A 23859-nucleotide genomic window follows, 5' to 3' on the forward strand; every position below is an offset into this window, starting at 1 on the left:
TTTGGCGGGTCCGGGCTGGGGATTCGAACCTGCCACCTTAGGTGTACGTGGCTGGCGCCTTAGCTGGTTGAGCTATAGGCACCGAGCCAATCCATTCATTTCTTGATGGACACTTGGGTTGCTTCCACCTTTGGCTATTCTCAATAATGCTGCTGTGAACATGGGTATACAAGTATCTGTTAGAGTCCCTGAGTTCAGTTCTTTTGGGGTGGAACTGCTGGATGATATGATAATTCTGTTTAACTTTTTGAGAAACCACCAAAGCGTCTTCCACACTAGCTACCCTACCTTACAATCCCAACGGCAATGTGCAAGGGTTCCGATTCCTGCACGACTTCAATAACACTTATTTTCTGTTATTTTTCTAATAGCCATTCTAATGGATGTGAAGTGGTGTCTCAGGACTGTTTTTATGCAAACTAATTGTTCACCTTCCTCTCCAGCTGATTACTTCGTGACTGATGCTCTGTATTTCCCAAGCCCCAGAGCCCGTGCCAGTGACATTCCTATTCATTCATTCATCCACTCATTCATACACGGTACGGGCCTGCCATCCGGGCCCTCCTCAAGACACTGAGGGTACAGCAGTACACAAAGCAGACAGTGCTTCTCGTCCTCATGGTGCTTACATTCTAACAAGGTCAAGTTAGGTGGTCAAGTGCATAAGTAAAAAACGTGGACTGTCAAATGATGCTAGGTTCTGGGGTGGAAAATAAACCTGAAAGAAAAATGGAGAGCTGGAGCGAGGCAGGGAACAATCTTATGTAAAGACTTAAGGAAGGCTTAGTTAAGAAGGGGGTGTCCCAATAAGGACACACAGGGAAGTAGGCCAGCAGCGTGGCTATCCCAGGAGGCAGTGTCCCCCTGAGATGTGGATATACCTGGGGTGAACAGCACAGGCCAGTGTGCCATAGTGCTGAAGATTTTGGCTTTCAGTCTGAGCAAGATGGGGGCCTTTGAAGGGTGAGAGCAGAGGCGTGGCATGAGCTGACGTTGGTCTTCAGAGCATCATCTCACAGCTTGCCTGTATCTTTGTCCCCGCCCCTCCCCTGTGCTCACAGGCACCCAAGAAGGAGCTGCAGAATGGCGTCATCCGAGGCTACCAGATTGGCTACAGGGAGAACAGCCCTGGCAGCAACGGGCAGTACAGCATCGTGGAGATGAAGGCCACTGGGGACAGCGAGGTCTACACCCTGGACAACCTCAAGAAGTTTGCCCAGTACGGGGTGGTGGTCCAGGCCTTCAATAGGGCTGGCACAGGGCCCTCATCCAGCGAGATCAATGCCACCACCCTGGAGGATGGTGAGGGCGCCCTCAGTGGGGAGGGAGTAGAGACCCCAGCCGTAGGCACAGCCAGGGCCACCAAGGAGGGCCTGTGGGTCCTTCTGCTCATGTCTGGGTGCCATCTTGGTATAGGTCCACACAGGCTCCCTGGGTCTCCTCTTGACCTTTGGATCCTCAGGGGATGTTTGGTGAACTCAGCACCTGGGCCTCTCAGCCCATCGGCTCTCTGTCCCTCACCTGTGGATGCCCTGCCCCTCAGTCCATCTGTTGACCTGTTGGGCAATCGGAGCACTTGTCTGTCCGCCTGTGTCTCTCCATCCATGCTTCTCCCCTGCCTTTTCTTCCTAGCATCCTAACCCATCTCTCTGACCCAAGCTCTTTCCTCTACACCGGGGTCCTGTTTCTCCTCCTTGACAGCTTCCTGGAGAAAGGGCAGGAGCCAAGTTGCCTTTGTATTCTAGGCTGGAACCTGTCCACCATCTGTTTTAAGGACTCAAGATGAGACTGTGGAGTTAAGAAATCCAATCACCCATGTGGCAGAGGATTTAGAACCCGATTATTTAAAACTTCATTCTTTGATGACTAGAGAGGACCCCACACTCTGATTAGTAAATTAAGGGGCAGTCTCTCTAGGGAGAGAGAGTTAAGAGCAAGCAGGAACATGCCCTCTGCCCAAGTACAAAGAAGATACCAGCTGGCATCTCCTTCAGCAGGTCAAAGAGGAGAGGTGGCCAGGCTGGTCACAATACCTCAGAGACCAGAATAAAGAAGGAGACCTTTCTTCCAAGTTTCCTTCTTGATGCCCCAACCCAAAATGAGGGTCTGAGATTAAAACCTTCCATAGAGTCTGAGCCTGCCCACTCTGCCCCCAACAGAGGGACCACCTGCCCAGAGAACAGAACCCATTGGCCCTGCACATCAGGATACCAAACATTCTACCACTAGAGAGCCATTCCCTTAGATGAAACAATGCCCCCCCACCTCATCCCTTCTGAAAATGCAGCACCCAGTGGGAAGAGGGGTTAGGACACATCAGGTTAGGAACACAAGAGGGTAGGTTAGCAATTAGCTCATACAGCCACTGCCTAACCTTGGCTACACGTTGGAATGATCCAGAGAGCTTTCAAAATACTGATGCCCGGGCTTTATCCCCAGAGATTCTCGTTTCATTGCTCTGGGGCACAGGCTGGGCTTTGAGATGGCATAGACCTCAATAGCCCCGGAGCTCTGGGCACCTGAGGAAAAGAGAGAATAGAAATGAGGGGAAAGGCGCCTGGAGAGCACAGAGGCACAGAGAAGCCCAACCCCCCAGTCCCATCCCCAGCCATGAGCTCCCAGCCCCCTCAGCTCCTCCAGCCTGAGATGCTGGCCACAGGCCTGGCTGGGTTGAGGAAAATCAGCTTGTCACTGTTTAGTACCAGTGGTATTAATTCAGGCAGCACCTAACACCAAACCTGAGCATACGTCAGGATCTCAGGAAGGTCTATTAAATGCTGACTACTGGGCCCCAGCCCCAGGGCTTCTGCTTCTGCAGATCTGAGGTGGGGGCCAAAAATTTATAGACCCAGCTACTCGGGAGGCTAAGGTGGGAGGATCACTTGAACTTGGCCAGAAGTTCAAGGCCAGCCTGGGCAACAAAGCAAGACCCCATTTCTTTAAAAAACCATTTCTAGGCCAAGCGTGGTGGCTAGCACCTGTAATCCTAGCGCTCTGAGAGGCTGGGGCAGGAGGATTTCTTAAGCTCAGTAGTTCAAGACCAGCCGGAGCAAGAGCAAGACCCCATCTCTACTAAAAATAGAAAAATTAGGGCAGTGCCTGTGGCTCAGTGGGTAGGGCACCAGCCCCATCCACTGAGGGTGGTGGGTTCAAACCCGGCCCCAGCCAAACTGCAACAAAAAAATAGCCAGGCGTTGTGGTGGGTACCTGTAGTCCCAGCTACTCGGGCAGCTGAGGCAAGAGAATTGACTAAGCCCAGGAGTTGGAGGTTGCTGTGAGCTGTGTGATTCCACAGCATTCTACAGAGGATGACAAAGTGAGACTCTGTCTCTACCAAAAAAAAAAAAAAAATAGAAAAATTAGCCAGGTGTGGTGGTGGGTGTCTGTTGTCCCAGCTACTCAGGAGGCTGAGGCAGGAGGATCACTTGAACTCAGGAGTCTGAGGTTGCTGTGAGCTAAGCTGACTCTGTGGTTTTCTAGCCTAGGTAACAGAGTGAGATTCTGTCTCCAAAAGAAAATAACATTCTAGTAAGTTCCCAGATAATGTTAACTAACACTGCTGGTTTAGGCAGCACTTTGGAGACCCACAGCACCAACAGTTCTGTCCCCGACAGAGGGCATCCAGGCTTGTGGAGGTTAAGTAACCCGTCTAGAACTGCCTATCTATTAAATAAGAGTCTGATGAAATCCAGGCCAGACCCTGAGTCCCATACTCTCCTTGCTTCACCCTATGGGGCTCCCCTTTTGCTTGGGAGCAAGGCAGGATACAGGACGCTCCAGGAGGCACGTCCAGGGGAACAGTTGCCCCAGCCCAGGCCAGCCCACCCAACCTAACACTAAGCTCTGTCCACCCAGGGCCCCACCAGAGCAGAGTCAGGCCACCTGCCTTTGTCAGAGCACCACCTGCCTTGCCTTGTGGGGGAGGGGGGAGGCCTGGAATTTCCAACAGGGAGAGAGATCAGCGTGGCTGTGGAGTCATTTTCAAAACAAAGGAGGAGAGAGGGGGAAGAAAGTTTCCTGCAGCATTTGCTCAGCAGTTTTTCATACTTAATTAAGGCCCTCGTTAGCCTGTCAGATCCTGATCGTTTCCTGGCAATATTAGCACTCCTCCTGGGGTATTCAAGGGCCCCTGCTTTAGCAATAGTGTCTTTTCCATAATTATATTACCTTCATTTTGTTTGAACGGGCGATCTGTATTAGTTTATTACACTGGGTCCCTAATTACATGGTGCTTATATTTTTACACCTAAGTAATATGAAACAATAATCATTCTCAAAGAGGATCGTTAGGATGATGTATTATCATTTAAATGCTCATAAAAATTAGAGTTGCCTCTTGTGGGGCAACGGGATCTAATTACCTTCCATCCAGCCTGTGCCTCTTCTTCCCATTCAGAGCAAAGCAGACTCGGTCTTTTGCTTTGTCCCTGGCTCCTCAAAAGCCAGCAGGAAGTGCCACCAAAGTTCTCCCTAGCTGAGGTGTTCCCACTGTCTGTCATCTCAGAAAGGGCAAGCTGTCCCAGGCCAACCCAGGAGAGTGGGCCTCAGGTTAAGTACCCAGGTAGCTCTCCAAGGGAGCGTCTCTTAGAGGGTTAGAGACTATACACTGGTCCCAGAGAGTGTTTCCCATCATCCCAGGCCGGCAGGTGTGTTCGTGTTATAGGGGCAGGGGCAGAGGTAGGATAAATGGGCTCCAAAGGTCTAAGGGTCTGTCCTCCCCTACCCTGCACCAGGGGTGAGATCCTCCTCCCTCCTTCAGCTTGACACAAGGACACAGGAGTCCCTAGAGCCAGGCCATGGCTTGGACCCCTGGTCAGATGATGCAGAGGGGCTGGCAGCCATCAGATAGCATCCTGAATTACGGACACCTGGTCGGGGGGTTCTGCCACATCCATCAGAGGCGGATTCCTCTGAATTCCCAGGGGCTCATGCAGGAGTTCCTCACCTTCTTCCCAGTACTTGACAAGAACAAGGAACTTGCTACCCAGAGAACAAGGAGACAAAGTCTGGAAAGATGTCTGTCTAGCCTAGTCCCCAGAAAAGGAGACTTGGTTCACTTTCTAGCTTCCCCAGGACTCTTGAGTCAGGAGATCCCTCCATGTATCTAACTGGACACTAGCAGTCCCCCCAAGCCTGGGACTTGCTGTCACTCCCACAGCTGACTGACTGGCCTCTTGGTTCTCCCCTCACCCCATGCAGTGCCCAGCCAGCCCCCTGAAAATGTCCGGGCCCTGTCCATCACTTCCGATGTGGCCGTCATCTCCTGGTCGGAGCCTCCACGAAGCACCCTCAATGGTGTCCTGAAAGGCTATAGGGTCATCTTCTGGTCACTCTACGTTGATGGTGGTGAGTCTGCCACAACTGATGACTAGGTCTCAGGACAGAGGTGTGGAGTTGTGGGGACTGCTTTCAGGCTTAGAGCACAGCATCTTCCCTTGGTATGCCATGTACAGTGGGATACCTCCATTCTCCATGGGAGGGATAATGTTTGGAAGGGCCAAGGGCTAGTGAGGGAGGGCTCGGGGTTCACTCACACATGTCCACAGTAGCCTGGGTCTGACCAGGGGCAAGTGTGGATAGGGGTATACGTGGTCCTGTCTCTGGTGAGGGATGAAAAGGAAACAACAAGCTACTCCTAGACTACAGTATGTTTGGGGAGTTACTCGGGGCATGATAGTGGCTTATTTGCTTTTCTACTTTTACATATTGATATTAAGCCCTTGGGGCTGTATCAGTCAGGGTCCCTGCAGGGAACACTTGGTACATTCAGATAGGACAATCGTAGAGTGTGGTGAAGGGACTATTCCTGCGGGTGGGGAGCAGCTGAGAAGAGCACCAGCCTGAAGAGCAAGAGAGGCAGCAGGGTCACCAGAACCCGGGGACAGTCTCCCTTGGCCAAACCTAGCTTCAGCCAGGCACGTAGTCTGTGTCAGGAGATACTGAGGACCTGGAGAAGGACACACACCGTGGAACTGGGGGTCAGATGGCAAAGGGAGAAAAGCTGATACAATGGCACCACCTACCAATGGTGTCTTTCTTGTCTTTATACTGTGCAAACCAGTTTGGGTCCCCCCCAACATACCAAGCTCCTGCCTGTGGGCATACGCAAAGACCTTCAAGTGACTGGAAGGTTTGTATCCACACAAGCCGAGGCCCAACACCCCAAACTGTGGAAATGTTCTCCTGAAGGCCTCATCTCAGCAGACCACAAAGGGCTACAATGAGTTTGCCTCCCCAGATCCCGAGCTTTCTGCCTCTGTGCCCTCTTCTTTCCCTGGAGGCCCTGGGAGCCCAGCACATCTGTCCAGAGCTGCTACCATCCTCCTCCCCACCTGGATTCTGCTCTGCCCAGACACACTGCCAATAGGAAATGTCTTCCCCACCACCATCTCCATTGTGTCCTACAAAAGGCAGAGGCCTCTAGCTCAGGGGTTTGGTCTCTGAAGTCCTCCCAAGTTATTTTGCTATGAGATGCCACATCACACTGCTTAGAAGGTGACCTCACTACATTCATATTTGTGCTGAGCTAAGTAAAGGATTTCCTTAGCCTCAGCCTCTGAGGAAGCTATTGGCCTCACTAATCTTCGAAGACCACCTGGACCATTGGCCACCTGCTGCCTCCTTCCTGGGTCTCTCTCTGGCTCCAGTCCTCCACAAGTCTGCCCTGGTTTCTGGCCTCCTAGATAAGGAAGGCTCTCCTGCTCAGGCCTCTGAGATTCCTCCTGCACTGGCCCAGGGTCCCCTCATCCTAGGCATGGCCTTCTGATCCTCTGGACCCTGGCAGACTGCTGCCTTCCCCAGGCCAGGCTCTCTGCCTTGGGCCTTGGCCACCAGCACGGTGCTGAGGGTGGGTTTGTAGGTTCTCATCTCTACAAGGCCAGTGCTCAACTGGGTCCTTCTGAAAGCCCAGTAGTCCCAGTGGGAGGCTTAGGAGTTTGTCTTTTTTCCTCATTCTATGACCCTGGCCCTCCCATGGTTCCTGTTTAAATTGTACAAGAAATTTCTTGGCAGAGCAAGGATGATAGGTCCTCACTGAATCTGAGGCTGTCAGCTCTACCAGCTGGACCCAGGTTCTTGAGCAGGATTTCACAGGGCACAGGTGGATGTTTTCAATGATGAGAAGAAGGCAGATGGGTCACTTAGGCCCAGGAGCAGTCAGAGGCAGGGGAAGCAGCCTCAGCCATTTGGGAATCACACTGCCCAGGATCTCTCACATGGGAAAGGGCTTGGATGGCAGGGGGTAGAAACGTTGCTTGGAGAGATGGAGAAATGGAGATGTTCCAAGGGGCAAGTATCAAGTTGAAGTTGGTGTAAGGGAAACTAGAGGCTGGGGCCAGGCCAGTATAGTTGCCTTGCCCTCACTGGGATACTTAGAGATACACATGGCCAGGGGTGGTAGCCCACACCTGTTCCCAGGTACCTCAGGGTGGAGGACCCTCTAGGACTGGCCATCATGGAATAGGTCTCTAAGCCAGGGAGCAGGAGTATGTGTTGCCCAGGCCAACAGGGCAGCAGCAGGGACCATGGCCTGGTGGGACCAGACCACACTCAGAGGCTGCTTGTCTCCAACAGAGTGGGGTGAGATGCAGAACATCACCACCACACGGGAGCGAGTGGAGCTGCGGGGCATGGAGAAGTTCACCAACTACAGCGTCCAGGTGCTAGCCTACACCCAGGCTGGGGACGGCGTCCGCAGCAGCGTGCTCTACATCCAGACCAAGGAGGACGGTGAGTCCAGGCCTCCCCCCAGACAGGCTGCTCTTGACCTGCCCCACTGCCCACCCCCCAACTCAACCGGGAGAGTAAGGGTGACACCAAGGTACTGTCCTTTCTCCTGTTCCTTTGAGCCATTGTAGGGTGACTTTGAGGACTTTGGGGGTCCTGCTTTGGGAAGGACATAGCTTATCTTAGGCCGTGGTGAAATGCCACAGGATTCCTGTTTTGGCATATACACAAATGTAAGTGCCCCCCCCCCCAAAACCCTGCAGCATTGAGTCAGAGGCCAGATAAACCTTCAACCCTCCTCCCCAGCCCTAAAGGCACCCTTTTTGTGGCATCTGCTCCCCTGCCAGGCTTAGCCTGGTCTCCTCTGGGTACAGATGTTGGGGTTGGGGAAAGCAGGAGTGTCACTAAGCACATCTTGGCTTAGGGACTTGGTGATCACCTGACAGAGGCCTCAAAACAGGCCAGGCCTAGACTCCCAAGAAGAGAAAGGGGATATGCCTCCATTTCAACACCCTTCTCAAAGGGAAGAACTAGATAAAACTCAAGAGATGGCGGCCAAACTCAAGTAAGGGCAGGGAAGCAGGAGGTGGGAGTGGAGCAGACCCAGGAGGGAGTAGGTTGGGAGAAGGACCAGAGTCCACCCAGGGCCCAGAGCCACTCTACTCTAGGGGTACCTTCCTAAAGAACATCACCCCCCTGGGAGATGCTATGTGTGACCAATGCATCTCTCTGGGCTCCTGCTTCCAGCCCTACCACTTTCTTCCCTACTCCTCCCAAACCACATCACTTAGCTGCTTCTTAAGTGCATGTTCTGAGCCAGGTGCTCTGCTCTTGAAAGGCATGACTCACATGAAAGTGGCTGGTGCACAATGGGCACTGAAATGGTAGCCCTTGTTTTGGCCTGATGGCTCCCTTCCCACTCAGCCTCAGCTTTTTCAAGGACTATGAAGACCCAGAGTCTAGGTCCTATTCAAATAATTTGTCAGAAGGTGCTGGAAAAGGAGCAATTCGGGAGAAGCTGCCAGCACAGCACAGAGCCCAGCGACTGGACCAGCTCCCAGCTTGGCTTAATCTCCTCCCTCACCCAAAGCCCCTCCTTCTCCCCTTAAGCTCTGAGCACTTCAATATTTACCAACCTGCCTGCCCTACTTTTGCTGTCATTAATCCTCCCATCACAGCTGCCCGGGACAACTCCCAGCAGAGCCACCTGCTCTCATGTGGAGACTGAGCTGAAATGGTCCCCAGAGCCTGGTTCCATCTGAGGCCTCAGGGCCTCAACTCAGGCACCTTCCTGGCCCAGAAGTGAACCACTTGATCCCCAGCCTTCATCTTGCCCCTTGATACAGGGCTGAGCCATAAGTAGCAGGACATGTTTAACTGACCAAGGTGAGGCCCTGCAAGGGAACTCACAAGTCTAGGAACACCATCCCTCCTTACAGGGAGCTTTCAACCCTCACCCCAGAGCCCCCTGTGGAACACACATGGGAAGGCACAGAACAGGAGCCAGGGCCCAGGGAGACACCACCCCTCGCCTGCAGGAAGGAGCTTCATAGCATGGACAAGGCAATAGCAAATACAACAGAAGTGCACACCCCAGCCCTGGCATTTGTGGGCAAGTCACTTAACCTTTTTGAACCTGTTTCCTCATGATAAAATGTAAGAAGCAAGATACTGACCAGATATAATGGCTCCCACCTATAATCCTAGTACTTTGAAAAGCCAAAGTAGAAGGATCACTTGAGGCCAGGAGTTTGAGACCAGCCTGAGCAACATAGCAAGACTCCACATCTACAAAAAAATAAAAATTAGCCAGGCATAGTGGCAGACATCTGTAGTCGCAGCTACTCAGGAGGCTGAGGCAGGAGGGTGGCTTAAGCCTAGGAGTCTGAGGTTGCGATGAGCTGTGATGACACCATAGCACTCTAATCTGGGCAACAGAGTGAGACAATGTCACACACACAAAAAAAAAAAAAAGTTGGGGCAGTACCTGTGGCTCAAAAGAGTAGGGTGCTGGTCCCATATGCTGGAGGTGGTGGGTTCAAACCCAGCCCCGGCCAAAAAAAAAAGCCAGATAACTGTAAAATCGTTTCTAAAATGTGAGGTACTGGCAAATGATAGTTGCTTTATGGGTGCTAAGAATGATTGCTGCAGGTAAGGGCATCCATGAGTTGGATTTTAGGCAAAGGGATCTTTAGGCTCAAAGATCTTTAAAGATCTTTAACTGAGGAAAAGGCATGACTGAACCCATGTTTTGGGAAGTTAACTCTTGTTACCTTTGTGCTGGGGAGTAAGAACTAGTGTCACAGAGACCTGTTAGAACCTGTCCACACAGAGGTGTGGAAGTTCTGTACTAGGGAAGCAGCAGTGAGGATGAAGAGGAGCATGAGTTTAGAAAAACCTATCAGAGGAGTTCCACCTCCAGTAATGACCAATGAGGTGACTCAAGCCTACTATCCTTCTTGCTAAAGACAGCTAGGAAATCTGAATAAAATAGTTTTTTAAACTCTCGCTTGAAGGCATCAGAGAACTGACAGGAAAGTGAAGAATCACTGGGCAAGGATCCAAGGAAAAATAGAGGCCCAGGAAGTGAGCCTTGCATTTGGAATACACGTAGCTCTTTTCCTGGGGGACATTTACTGAATCTGGAGGCAGTGGCTGAGAAGCCAAACAGTACTAGAAAGACATGGATTGGAGGTCAGGGCCTGCCAGGATGTGCAGTTCTGTCTGGTGAATCCTTCTCACTTTAAGTTAAAGGACAGCCCTCTAGGAGTAAAAGCGGATCAAAAGTAGACAGCTCACCTTCAGACCATCTCAGTCCTGGAAACTGGATTGAAGCAATCCCAGATTGCTAGTGCTCAGAATGCAGGTGTAATATCGGAAGGCATTATGAATCCTCTCTTTAGGAAGATATCATCTGAGGCCTCAAATTATTTCAACAAATAATTTTTCAAATGCTGTGTTGGCATACAATAAAAATAAGGGGGAAAACATGAACAAAAGCCAGAAGGAAAGAAAGAAAAAGGACACACAAGACAAACACATCCACAAAGTTCTCAAATGTGGGTTTTATCAAACATGGACTATAAGATAATGATGGTTGACAAGACTGAAAATTTCAGAGAATTGGAAACTACCATATGGAAAATCTAGGGAAAAAAACTACTAATATCTGAAATTAAGAACAGAGTAGATGGGTTTAGATATATTAGACACAGGTGAAGAGATAATTAGTGAATTGGAAGCTAGGTCAGAAGAAAATATTCAAATAAAGCACAGAAAGACAAATGGATGAAAAATTTTAAAAAGCAGGTAAGAGACATAGAAAAGTGACTCTTAAACTTTAATATGTACACAAATCACTTGGGGATCATGTTAAATTCAGATTCTGATTTGGCAGGTCTAGGGTGGAACCTGAGATTTTGCATTTCTAACATGCTCCCAGGTGATGCTGCTGACGATCCATGGACCACATACTGAGTGTCAAGGACATACAGGATGCAGTGAGAGGAAATCCCAAGGAAGAGGAGAAAAAAACAGGACAGAAGAGAAAGTGGCTGAAAATTGTTCAAAACCGATGAAAGATATCAATCCACAAATTCAAGAAGCTCTACACTTCACAAATAACAAATTAAAGAAATCCACAACTTAACATATCATAATAAAGTGCCTAAAAAACAGAGAGAGAAATATCAAAAGCAACCAGAGGAAAAAAGACTGATTACGTCTTCAAAAGAGCAACAACGAGATTGTCAGCTAACTTGTCAGAAACAATGGAAGCCAGAAAACAATGCAATGGTATATTTAAAGTGTGTAAGAAAAATAGTTATCAGCCCATGATATTATGCCTATCAAAACTATTCTTCAAGCTTAAGATGAAATAAATATTTTTTCAGACAAATAGAAACTAAGAGAATTTGTCACCAACATGGAGACATATTAGATAGTATTCTTTAACTGGAAGGAAAATAATCCTGGGTGGAAGTCAGTAATGTAGCCAAGGAGGGTCGGGCAATTTAATGGTGAATACATGGGTAAATCTAAATTAATAATGACTGCATAAAATAGAGATGATGTATATACAGTATTGAAATACACAATAAGGCATGTAAATTGGAAGATGTAAGCTAAAGATCCATGTTGTAATCTGTTGAGTAATCACTGAACATAGTGGGAAAATATGTAATAGTCAAGCTAATAGAGAGAGGAAAATAAAATTTGAAAAAATATTTAATTGACAAGGAGACACAAAAGGAATGAAAAAGAAAAATAGTAATAAGTGGGACAAATAGAAAGTCTTTAGTAGATGGTATATTTAAACCCAAGTGTAGGTGGAGAATGGTGGCTCACACCTTTAATCCCAGCACTCTGGGAGGTTGAAGCAGGAGGATTCTTTGAGGCCAGGAATTGAGGAGCAACATAGCAAGACTTCATCTCTACAAAAAATGAAATAAAATAAAATAGCCAGGCTTGGCACCTGTAGCTCAGCAGCTAGGGCGCCAGCTACGTACACCAGAGCTGGCAGGTTCAAAGCCAGCCCAGGCCTGACAAAGAACAATGACAACTACAACAAAAAAATAGTTGGGCATTGTGGCAGGTGCCTGTAGTCCCAGCTACTTGGGAGGCTAAAGCAAGAGAATCGCTTGAACCCAAGAGTTTGAGCTTGCTGTGAGCTGTGACACCACAGCACTCTACCTAGGGTGACATAGCAAGACTCTGTCTCAAATAAATAAATAAATAAACTAGCCAATGTGGTAGCTCACCTATAGTCCTAGCTACTCAGAAGGCTGAGGCAGGAGGATTGCTTGAGCCCAGGGTATTGTGAGCTATGATCACACCACTGCTCTTCAACCCAGGCAACAGAGAAAGCTCCTGTCCATATTTATTAGCCAATTAAATAAATAAATAAAAACTTAAAATATACATCAGCAATTGCATTAAAGATAAATGCACTAAAATCCTCAATTAAAAAAAGAAGGCTGTCAGACAGGCTAACCAAAAACAAAATCCAAGTATGTGTTGTTTATAGGAGTCATCTAAAACATAAGGATATAGAAAGAGTCAACATGAAAGAATGGAAAAAAATAAGACATACCATGTAAATTGTCTAATAGAAAAATAATATTAATATCAGACACAGTATACATTGAGGCCAAAAGCATCATTGGAGATAAAGAAGGACACTTTGTTATGCTAAAAAAAAAACCTAATATATTAGGCAAATAAAACAATCTTAAACATGTAAGTACCTAATAACATAACCTCAAAATATACAAAAACAAAAACTGATAAAGTATGAAGAGAAATAGACAAATCCACAATCATAGTGGAAGCTTTTAACACACTTCTTTCAACACCTAATAAGAAAAAAAAAGCATGCAAGAATAGATTTGAACACTAACACTACAATGAATGCACTTACCCAGTAGCTGTCCAGGGACTCCACAACTTCAGAGACCTGGCAGGGCTGCAGCAGAGGGGATGGGGAAATCAAGGATGATTCCTAGCTTCTGGGCTTAGGCACTTAGACAGATGATGATATTGCATCTACATATTTTATTTAGCCCCAAATTATTGACCACTTACTAGAAAAAAAGTTGAAGTAGTTTCTACAAGCTGAGAGTTGGGAAAAGGAGTGTGAAAATATTGTTACCACTTATTGAATGTCTTCTGCGTGGTACACACTGTGCTAAGTGCTTTATTTTAATTAGCACTAATTCTCACTACAACCTTTTAATGTGGTTATTATCTCTGCTGTTTAGATGGGGAAACTGAGACTCAGAAAGGTAAAATAAATTGAATAGGATACGATCAGTATCCTCAAAGGATCATAAAAGCTCCTAAGAGGAGAGACAAATGCACAACCATAAAGCAGGGAGGTGAAGGTGGGGAGTGTGAGCTGGGGATAGGAAGCTTCTAGACTCTCAGGCAGAGCCAGGCTGGGCAGGTCCAAATATGGTAAGAGGGAGCCTAGAGTCCTTTTCCTAATCACTCCAAAGGTAGACTTTCCTCCAGAAAAGGCCTACATAGCATCTCCAAGGCAATGTCCTAGGCTCACACCAGGAAACAGGTTGTGGTCTTAGCCTTAAGGAACTCACAGGCCAAAAAGGGAAAAGTGACCAGTGCCAGTGTGATTGTTTTTCCCCCTGAATATAGGCTTTTAGTTAGCACTGACAAGGGGGTGGGGTTAAGATCACAAGTATCAAGATGACTTCCTCCTGGGTCCTGTTTCTCTTTAGCCTATCCGAAGTCCTGGGATCTGGCCACTCTGAGGACCTCCATTTAAGACACTTTGTCATAAGCCAAATGATCGCCTTTCTCTCCCACCTGTTTATCATGCTAGACCATCTCCTCTTTAAGCCAAGCTAAGGATATCACCTCCAGGAAGTTCTCCCAGATTGAGTTGCCACCCTCTCCCTACTCCCTCCATCATTCTTTCCCAAAGGCTATGCTTCTCCTTTCTCTAAACTGACCAGGACTTCTCTCTGCACAGTTCCAGGTCCCCCTGCTGGCATCAAAGCTGTCCCTTCGTCAGCTAGCAGTGTGGTCGTGTCGTGGCTCCCACCCACTAAGCCCAACGGGGTGATCCGCAAGTACACCATCTTCTGTTCCAGCCCAGGTTCTGGCCAGCCGGTGAGTTCAGGGAGAAACGATGATGGGGATGGGAGAAAAGAAACCTTGTCATCAGCTGGCTTCCAGGCCAACCCTGGGCCTGTGTGCATCCAAGCTTCTACCTGGATTCATAGATAAAAATGGAGACTGGTCACCCCAGAATGGCTTAAGTACTACCCAGTGACCCTCTTAGGTCAGCCCTCTGTTCCAGAGGCTGCAAGATTGTCACAATCCCTGGAGATCCTTCAAGTCAGGTGGGTCATAACGAGGCAGACAGGTGAGAGTGAGGCTAGCCTGAGCTCTTCTGGTCTGGCTGACAGAGGACATTCCCATCAGGCCCCAGGGCTGGTGACTAGGGTCTACCTGGTCTGTGACATCTGGGAATGAATCGTCTTTTAGCATGTTAGTGTGGCCTTGGATCTCTGCCCTGAGTGAGCACCTCAGCATGGAGAAAATAAGGGACAGCATCTCTCTCTGGCCAGGGCCAGGCCCCAGCAAGGGGAGAGGGCTAAGAGGTTGTGACATCTGCCCACACCTAAGAACAGAGGGGACAGCCCCAGGACTAGCCCCAGCCCTTCTCCTGAGCTCTCAGAGGAGCCCCACAGAGCAAGAAGAGGTGGGGGCATGGGAAATGCATCCATATCCCACAACATGCCTCTGTCACTGTCTCCACCCACTGGGCCACAAAGGCCTGAGTGGCCACTCCAGAGCATACCCATACAGAGAGGGCTTCCAGCTGGGTTGGAGTGGGAGCCAGAGGGGAGTATTTAATAGGGGCATGGTACGGTCAGGGAGATGTCACCAGGGCTGCAGCAGGGAGCAGAAATAGGAGGCTGGCTTCTCCCTCACTCAACAACTGGCCATCAGCCGAACATCTGCCGGTGAGCCCTTGGCCACCAGGAAAGCCACCCTGAAATTGCTCAGTAATCATGTCATCCTCTCCTCTTTATATGCTCTGCTTTCCTGTGGTCTTTCTGAATTACCCTCTGAGTGGCAGGTGGCCCAGCTCCTCACCAGTGAAGCCAGAGTTCTATTATCAGAGGGGAGAGCCCCCTGATGCCTCTCCATCTCACATGTGACAAAGTGCACACATCACAACTGTGCAGCTCCATGAATTTTTACAACGCACCCAGAGGATGGAACAAGACATTACAATTTCCTCAAAGACCCCCTCATACCCAGTCCATTCCCTACCCACCCCTCTGCAAGGGTAACCACAATCCTGACTTCACTAGGAAAGATTAGTGCTGCCTCTTTCCATACTTTGTATAAATGGAGTCTTGTATAAATGGAGTCTTCTTTCACTCAACAAGGTTTTGAATTTGTGAATTTCATCCATATTTTCATCCTCCATTCTCATCTCTGTATAGCTGTTCATCTTGTGCAAACATTACGATGACTTATCTTAAATACCAGCACAGACACTTGGTATTTTCTGGGCAACATTTTCAGCCATATTCTCTGTGGCTTTCCCCTCTCTCCCTGCCCTCCCTAAGTGCTAACACTCTGGGCTCTTACAACACTAAGCTTTTCCTGGGCTGGACCCCACTGTGCCTTTTCCCACCTCCATACCCTTCCTCTGTTGATTCCTGCCATGGCGCACTCCTCCCTCCTCTGTCATACACTGAGTGCTGAGATAGCAATTCTTGTCTGTGTCTCCATCTCCTGCACCAACCTCTGAGGTCCTATGAGGACAGGAGCAGCATCTTTTCATCTTTGTGTCCTCAGCTGCCAAGTGCTGTGCCTGGAACATCTGAAAACATGTCTGATGAATGAATAAGGAGCAACCTGGCCACTGTGTAGCCTTAGATACGGGCAAGTTTCTCTCCTTGCACTGATGGGTAGTCATTCTCTAGCTTGGGTTTTTGCAGTATTTCCTATTCTGATACTGGAGTCTTTCACAGGCTTGGTGTCCAGGTGCTGAACCTCATTACTTGGGCTTCAAGAGGCCTCAGCTGAGTGGCTGTGACTCCTCTCCCAAGCCCCAGAACAGAGCTCTGAGTCCCCACCTCCTCCTCCTGCTGCTGGAGATACTAGGACCCTCTCCCCATCCTCTTTGTGTCCTAAGCATGTAGGAAGCCTCTCTCTCCTGGAGAGATTCCCATCAAACAGTGTTACACAAGGTCTGCTGGTGTGATAAGAACTTCAGTGAGACCACATTGGAGGGCACTAGGGACAAGAGTTGGGGAGGGAGGCTGAATTTAGTGAGGGAGATAGAGACCTAACCACCATGTGTGACACTGTCACAATGTGTGCACAAATATATTCCAAATTTCAAAAAATTGCATTACAAACCCATTTGTGAAAGACAGTCCTGGGAGGGGAAACAAGGGGTGAGGCCACACTAGGTGATTATGCTGAACTGCAGGTATGAGAGCGTGGGGGTGGAGGTGAATGCCTGAGGCTAAGTGTATTCACAGTGCTGGCAGGAGAGTATATACATGTAGGGTACTCAGAATAGAAAGTGTATGGCACTGGCACTTCAGGAGTTACCCCCTGGGGACTGTCCCAGCTACAGTGAGTCCTGATAGGGCCAGGCACAGTGACTCATGCCTGTAGTCTTAGCACTCTGGGAGGCCAAGGCAGGTGGAATGCTTGAGCTCATGAGCTCAAGACCAGCCTAAGCAAGAGCGAGGTCCCATCTCTAAAAAATAGCCAGGCATAGGTTGGGCACAGTGGTTCACACCTGTAATCCTGGCACTCTGGGAGGCCAAGGCGGGCGGATTGCTTGAGCTCACGCATTTGAGACCAGCTTAAGCAAGAGCGCGGCCCCATCTCTATAAAATAGCCAGGCGTTGTGGCGGGCACTTGTAGTCCCAGCTCCACAGGAGGGTGAGGCAAGAGGATAGCTTGGGCCCAGGAGTTTGAGGTTGTTGTGAGCTATTATGCCATGGCACTGAGGGTGACAAAGTAAGACTCTGTCTCAAAAAAAAAAAAAAAAAAAACCCACATTGAGTCCTGATAGAAATTTTGCCAAATACTTTAGTATATTTGTTGTGCTTCTCTGATTATAAAAATAATGCAATTTTATTATAGAAAATTCTGTAGGAGATATAAAAGAATAAAGAGGAAAATTACTTGTACTCTCACTCCCTAAAGATAAACACTGGCCATGTTTTGGTCTATAGCCTTCCAGTCTTTAATCTGCATCTATCTTAGGGGTTGTTGGGGAGGAGGAGGTTAACAAAATTACAACCAAATTTTACATATGTTATGTGTCTGCATTTTTCATGTAATACACATAGGTGCTGCCCTACATCATCAAATATTCTTCTTCAAACCATGATCTAAAACATAAACATGGCTCTTTATACATAATCTATTTAGCCAGTCCCCCATTATTCTATATTTAATGCACCTTTCAATTTTTCACCATTATAAATAATGCATCCATGAACGTTCTTCACAAACGTCTTTATGCACATATTTCAGTATTTTCGTAGGGTAAATTTCCATAGGAATTCCAGAGTCACAAAGAATGTGAATACACATTTGCAAATTGCCTTTCAGAAAGTTTGTACGAATTTGTTTTTTCCACCAGTATAGTAGATAGCTGGGGTGTGTGTGGTGTGGACCAGCAGCCTTGTCCTTTGCACTTATGCTGATCCCAGTCTTATTTTTGTTTTATTTTTGTCAGCTTGATTTTTTAAAGTATCTTATTTTAACTTGCCTATCTTTGATTATTAGCTAGGCTGATTATTTTTATATAGTCATTGGCCATATTTTTCTTCCTTTGATTATTGTCATTTCGTGCCCTTTGTACATTTTTTTTTTTGGTTTTCTTATGTTTTTCTTATTGATTTGCAAGTGCTCCTTACATATTAAGGATAATAACTATTTTCTATGATATAAGTTGCTTATGAGTCTGTTTTTGAGGCACTAGAGTTTTGCTTTTTATAAAATTAAAATGTATCAATCATTTCTATTTATGATTTTTGCCTTTATTCTTATAATTAGACGAATAGAAATATTTACCTTTAGTTCTTCTTTTGTAGTTTGCCCTTTTAAAAAAAACTTTGATCCACTGGTTCTTAATCTGGGGATATGACTATGTGATTCTGAGGGTGATTTCAGGAGATTGTTGGGGAGTGAAGGTTAAAAGGAAGGCACCCAGGATCTGGGCAAGATGCTAATACTTTGAGGGGAAGCCAAATGTCCCTGTCCTGTGTAGGCACAAATGTACACTCTGGTACACACTGACACACACAAGCAAATACACTCAACTTTTCTCCATGCATACACATGCACACATGCACACATACACACACACTTCTCTACCTCACCAAAAATAAACCCAGAGAGGAATATGTCCCAGTTTACAAGACTAGAACACACTTTGCCTCACTGGGCCTCACAGTCACCACACAGGGTAGGCAGGACAATATTACTTTCCTACTTTGCAGGAGAGAAAAGTGAGGCCCCAGCAACCATGGGTCACATGCCTAGTAAAAAGAGAAAGCAGGTGTTATAGCTACTATGCCACCCTGGACTCTTTCACAGATACAAACTCTGTAATTCACACAGATTCGCACACCAGACCCCTGAGTGCTGTAACCTGAAAGAGCTTCCAACTACCAGGGCTCAGGGTGGCTCTGTACCCATCCCCGGTAGGGACCTACTGGGTGGAGGACCAGACACCCCTGCCCCACAAAGAGGGCAGGAGGAAGAGTCTGCCAGGAAGCTTTGTGCATGTTGCAGAGATGCCTGTGCCTCCTCTCTGACATTTCCCTGCAGACAGGCTGGGGCCCAAAAGGATGTTTTCTCCTATTTTAAGTCATTTGGCCCCTCAGCCATCCCATGAGGCATGGAGAATGTCGCTCTGTGGCCCATATCTATCTGGAGGTCTGTCCCTTGGCATGTGTGTGCATGCATCTACATGTCTGTGTTCCTGTGAGCGTGCGTGTGCAAGATCCCGTGACTGCAGAGATAGCTAATTACTAGCTCCCTCTGGCCTCGGGGCTCCCCATCTGTTCAAGGGCTGCTTCCCCTCCCTGGACTTCTGCTCTGATTTCAAAGGGACCCTGGTGCTATCCTCCTCTCCCTACCCTGGGGCTGACCAAAAAATAAAATAAAATGAAAGTCAGCCCCATCCCGCCTGTACCAGGGAAGAGGCTGACAGGAGGTCTGCAAACTAGCGCTTATCAAAAGCTCCTTCTCAAATTCATTTCAATATCTGAGCCTCTGGTTTCCAAGGCAACATAATCTTTTCATCAAAGCAACTGGTAAAACCACTGGGATCCGATATTGTTTTGTTGGCAACTTGTCAAAACTGTCATTTTGTTAAAAAAAAAAAGTATAGATTTATATAACCTACAAATATATATGGCGATCTATACCACTAATAATCATTAATAAAGTGCTGCCCTGCGAAGCTTTCATGGTTCCTCTCCCGCCCCTTCCTCCCCCAACAGGCTTGCCGCCTGCGGAATGAAGGAGTGGTAATTAGACGCAGGGCTGGGAGGTGACTGAGCCCGGGACAGGCTGGAGGAGCCTGTCTACAACCCTAATAAGGCAGAGGCAGTAATTTAGCTTCTTCCCAAAGACTGCTTCCTCGGGGCTCTCTTGGGAGCCTCCCTACCTCATTCTTCCGACTCCTGGTTCCCCCCATCCCACACCCCAAACTCTCACATGCCCTGATCTGAAGCCACAGTTACCTCTTTCGATCAGCAAAAAAGGTAAACTGAGGATGAGCCAGCAATACTGCAAAGCAGACCTGTCAGCTCACAGGGGCCAAGTCCAGGGCAAACTGTCCACTTCTGTTTCAAAACTTGGGTTGGGCAAACTGGACTGAATCCTGGCCTCTCACCCCGACCTGCCATCCCCTCCTCCTAGCCCAGGGCCCTAGGATGACTTGGAGGCTGGAGGCTCCAGGGCCCTGGCGCTGCCTCTCAGGGTCTCTTCTCCTCTGCCCCGCAGGCTCCCAGCGAGTATGAGACGAGCCCCGAGCAGCTCTTCTACAGGATCGCCCACCTAAACCGGGGACAGCAGTATCTGCTCTGGGTGGCCGCTGTCACCTCTGCCGGCCGGGGCAACAGCAGCGAGAAAGTCACCATTGAGCCAGCCAGCAAGGGTGAGAAGCCCGGGGCCAGGGCAGAGGTGTAGGTGCTTGCAAAAGCTCCAAAATCCTGGTTCCTCCAGATAAGGTCTCTTTCCCCTTCACTGTCTGTGACCTGGCTGTAACGAGCTGGCCGCGCTAGCCTTCCTCCTGCATCCCCTAAGACTAGGCCTCTGCTGCCCCCTGACTCTAGGAGTGCCTCACAACAGGCCGCAGCCAGCCTAGAATCCTGGCAGGTGACCTGGTCTCGGCTCCAAACCCTACTCCAGGCTTGAAAGACAAGGAGTCGGCTCGGCGCCTATAGCTCAACCGGCTAAGGCGCCAGCCACGTACACCTAAGGTGGCGGGTTCGAATCCCCAGCCCAGACCCGCCAAACAACAATGACGGCTGCAACCAAAAAATGGCCAGGCGTTGTGGCGGGTGCCTGTGGTCCCAGCTACTTGGGAGGCGGAGGCAGGAGACTCCCTTGAGCCCAGGAGTTGGAGGTTGCTGTGAGCTATAATGCCATGGCACTCTACCCAGGGGGACAGCTTGAGGCTCCGTCTCAAAAAAAAAAAAAAAAAAAAAAAAGAAAGACAAGGAGTCATCCCTGCCCTGATCCCCGAGGAGCTGAGGCTCAGGGACAGCCCCCTACAGAAGCCTAGACCCCTCGGGCACAGGTGGCACTGCTGATTCCTGTGAACGACGATAGTGCCACTGTCGAGAAGGAGAGTGAGACCTTCTTAGAAAGGCCCACCAAATCTCTGACCTAGGGAAGAGTGTGGTGTTGGGGGCACCCCACTTTTCAGAGGAAAGATAGCGCCAGGGCCTCACCCCAGCTCCCGGGGGGAGCTACCCAGAGAAGACAGTCCCGATCCTGGGGAATGAGAACTGGCCACCACCAGCCCAGGATTATAGGTCCTCTCCTGGCCTCCTGGCCTCCTGGTGCCCTTCATCTCTCCCCATCGCTATTCCCTGCCACTACTGAGCCCCTGGCTCTCAAGCCCTGCTGTCCTAGCAGCCAGACTGATGAAGAGGTTTATGCCTGCTCAGCCCAGCACCCTTCCTGGGGTGACTTGAGCTATCCTTGGCTCAAACACAAGAGTAGCACCCCTCCCCTTCTGCAGGCTGAGCCAGCCATGTCTGAGGGAAGGCCTACAGCGGGCCAGGGGCTCCCAGCTGCCCTGCCAACAGGGGGTATCGTCCCATTCCACAGCTGAGCGGTCTGAGACAGGAGTGGCGTGGCCGGCAAGGACACCTGGAAAGGGGTGGGCTAGCTCCAAGTGAGGACTCTTTCCTCTCAGCCTCTGCACCACTGCACTACCCACATCACTTCCTCAGGGGCAGCTCCAACCCCCTGTTCCTTCCTCCCGGACCCTACCAATCCCTTCTCCCAGAGCCTGTGGCGTCTGAGAACGTAGGTATCTTGGCGGAAGGCTGGCCCCTTCTCCTGTGGCATTAAATAGAACTCGCTCCTACAAGGCTTTGTACTTCCTAGAACACAGGTGCACATGTGCCCTCACGTCTTCCCCTCAAGGCTGCCCCGAGAGGCAGGAGCCAAGCACTGTTGCCCACACACAGACATATTTGCACACCTGTGCTTAGGTCTGAGACAGACAGAGGTTCCAGGAGCCAGCCCCAGCCCTTGGCAAAACCAGGTCTGGAATGGGGTCTCTAGAGAACCTCAAACGTGCCCCAGGCCCCCAGGCTTCTCAATGCCCCCTGTGGAGGGTGACTCAACTTGGACCCCTCTGCCTGGCCCTTCTGTCTGGCCCCGAGCAGCCCTTCTCCCTCCTTGCAGCAGCCCCCCAGGCCTCCTCTATTCTAGGAGTCCCATCGCCCAGCACTGCCTTCACAGGGACCAGCCTCCACGCCTCACCCCAGTCTCGCAGCTGCTTTCCCTTCACCCAAGAAGGGCCTCAGCTCCCTGGGCCCCCTCTGACCCTCTGAGGCACTGGGGCACATGGTCCTTTAAATCTGGACCTGAGGAGGGTCGATCGAGCCCAGAAGTTCAAGGCTACAGATCATGCCCCTCACTCCAGCCTGAGCAGTAAAGCAAGACCCTCTTTAAAAAGAAAGTCTATGGTTCATCTTAGAATCTTTCTAAATGTAGAATATAAATGTCTTAACACAATAACTAAGAAAATGCCATGAAAGCTGTGTTATCCAGTTTGATGAAAATATTTCAAACTGTATATAAAAACAGCACACTATACCCCATGACAGTATTAATGTACACAGCTATGATTTAATAAAAAAAAAAAAAAAAGAAAAAGAAAAAGAAAGTCTCCAATTTCAGAAGCCTTCTCCAGCCATTGCCTCCCCAACTCACATAACTGTCTAGACAGAGTTCATTCCCCCTCCTCTCCGCTCCCTGCTTGGTTATATCTGCTACCACCAGAGTATCTTGCACCCTATAATGATTTTTAAAGTGTCTCCCTCTTAGACAGCTTGAGGATAGGATAGAAAATATGTCTTATTCATTTTTTGATTCCTCAGAGCCTCATGTGATATCTGGCTCATGAGAGGTCTCTGAGAAATGTTGGTTGAGTCAGTGACTCCCAGCAGAAATTCCCTGATGTCTACCCCCACCCAAGTTCAAGGTGGAGAGTCAGATAGGGGAGGGGAGATTCAAACTGTAAATCTAGGGAGTCCTCAGAAAGGGGGGTCAGGACATGTTCAGGGGTAGAAGTGAGGTGACCCTCACCCTCTCTTCCCTGTAGCCCCAGCAAAGATCATCTCTTTTGGGGGTACTGTGACAACACCTTGGATGAAAGATGTCAGGCTTCCTTGCAATTCGGTGGGAGATCCAGCCCCTGCTGTGAAGTGGACCAAGGACAGGTGAGCAGTGAGACCCTGGAGGGGCGGGGTGACTCCAGAGAAGGGACAGGAGACCCGCAATGAGGAGACTCTGGGGTGTCCTTGTGCAGGGTACACAACTACTGCTCTCTCAAGCAGGCCTGGCTTCCCTGGCTCCCCTTGGCCAGGAACCAAGGACTTCCCTTCCCTGGGTGGTTGAAGAGGCCAAAGTTATCCAGAAAGTGCTGAGCAAAACCCCGAGAGCCCAGGGTTCCCTGGGAAGCCGTCCTCTTCTCCCAGCCCTCCTCTACTTGCCGACACAAGGGGGAGGGCCCCCCGATGGGGGATGCTTGCCATAACTCACCCTACTCCTTGCCCTGGCAGTGAAGACTCGGCCATCCCAGTGTCCATGGATGGGCACCGGCTCATCCACACCAATGGCACACTGCTGCTGCGCGCTGTGAAGGCCGAGGACTCGGGCTACTACACCTGCACGGCCACCAACACTGGTGGCTTCGACACCATCATCGTCAACCTTCTGGTACAAGGTGAGACTCAGCAGGTGGGAACAGGGATGGAGAAGGGGCAGGAGAGAGATGGTGATAGGTGGTTGCTGGTCTCTCTCTGGGGAGACAGACCTTGGTGGGGCAGAGGTGCAGGTGGCCAGGGAGGAGAGAGGGGTAAGAAGCAG

The 23859-nt window shown here is 49.3% G+C and overlaps 1 protein-coding gene across 1 annotated transcript in view; it reads left to right on the forward strand.

Annotated features, from left to right (window-relative positions):
• DSCAML1 (DS cell adhesion molecule like 1) overlaps window positions 1-23859 on the forward strand; it is a 335603-nt gene that overhangs the window by 300432 nt on the left and 11312 nt on the right. The window contains exons 17-23 of the mRNA XM_003796863.1: window positions 1062-1302; window positions 5200-5346; window positions 7573-7728; window positions 14216-14355; window positions 20251-20404; window positions 23093-23210; window positions 23553-23716. Coding sequence (XP_003796911.1) covers window positions 1062-1302; window positions 5200-5346; window positions 7573-7728; window positions 14216-14355; window positions 20251-20404; window positions 23093-23210; window positions 23553-23716 — 1120 coding nt within the window. The remainder of the gene's footprint in view (window positions 1-1061; window positions 1303-5199; window positions 5347-7572; window positions 7729-14215; window positions 14356-20250; window positions 20405-23092; window positions 23211-23552; window positions 23717-23859) is intronic.

This window comes from Otolemur garnettii, unplaced genomic scaffold (genome assembly GCF_000181295.1).
Source record: "Otolemur garnettii isolate 467f Iridium unplaced genomic scaffold, OtoGar3 scaffold00108, whole genome shotgun sequence".
In the NCBI taxonomy this organism is placed as follows: Eukaryota; Metazoa; Chordata; class Mammalia; order Primates; family Galagidae; genus Otolemur; species Otolemur garnettii.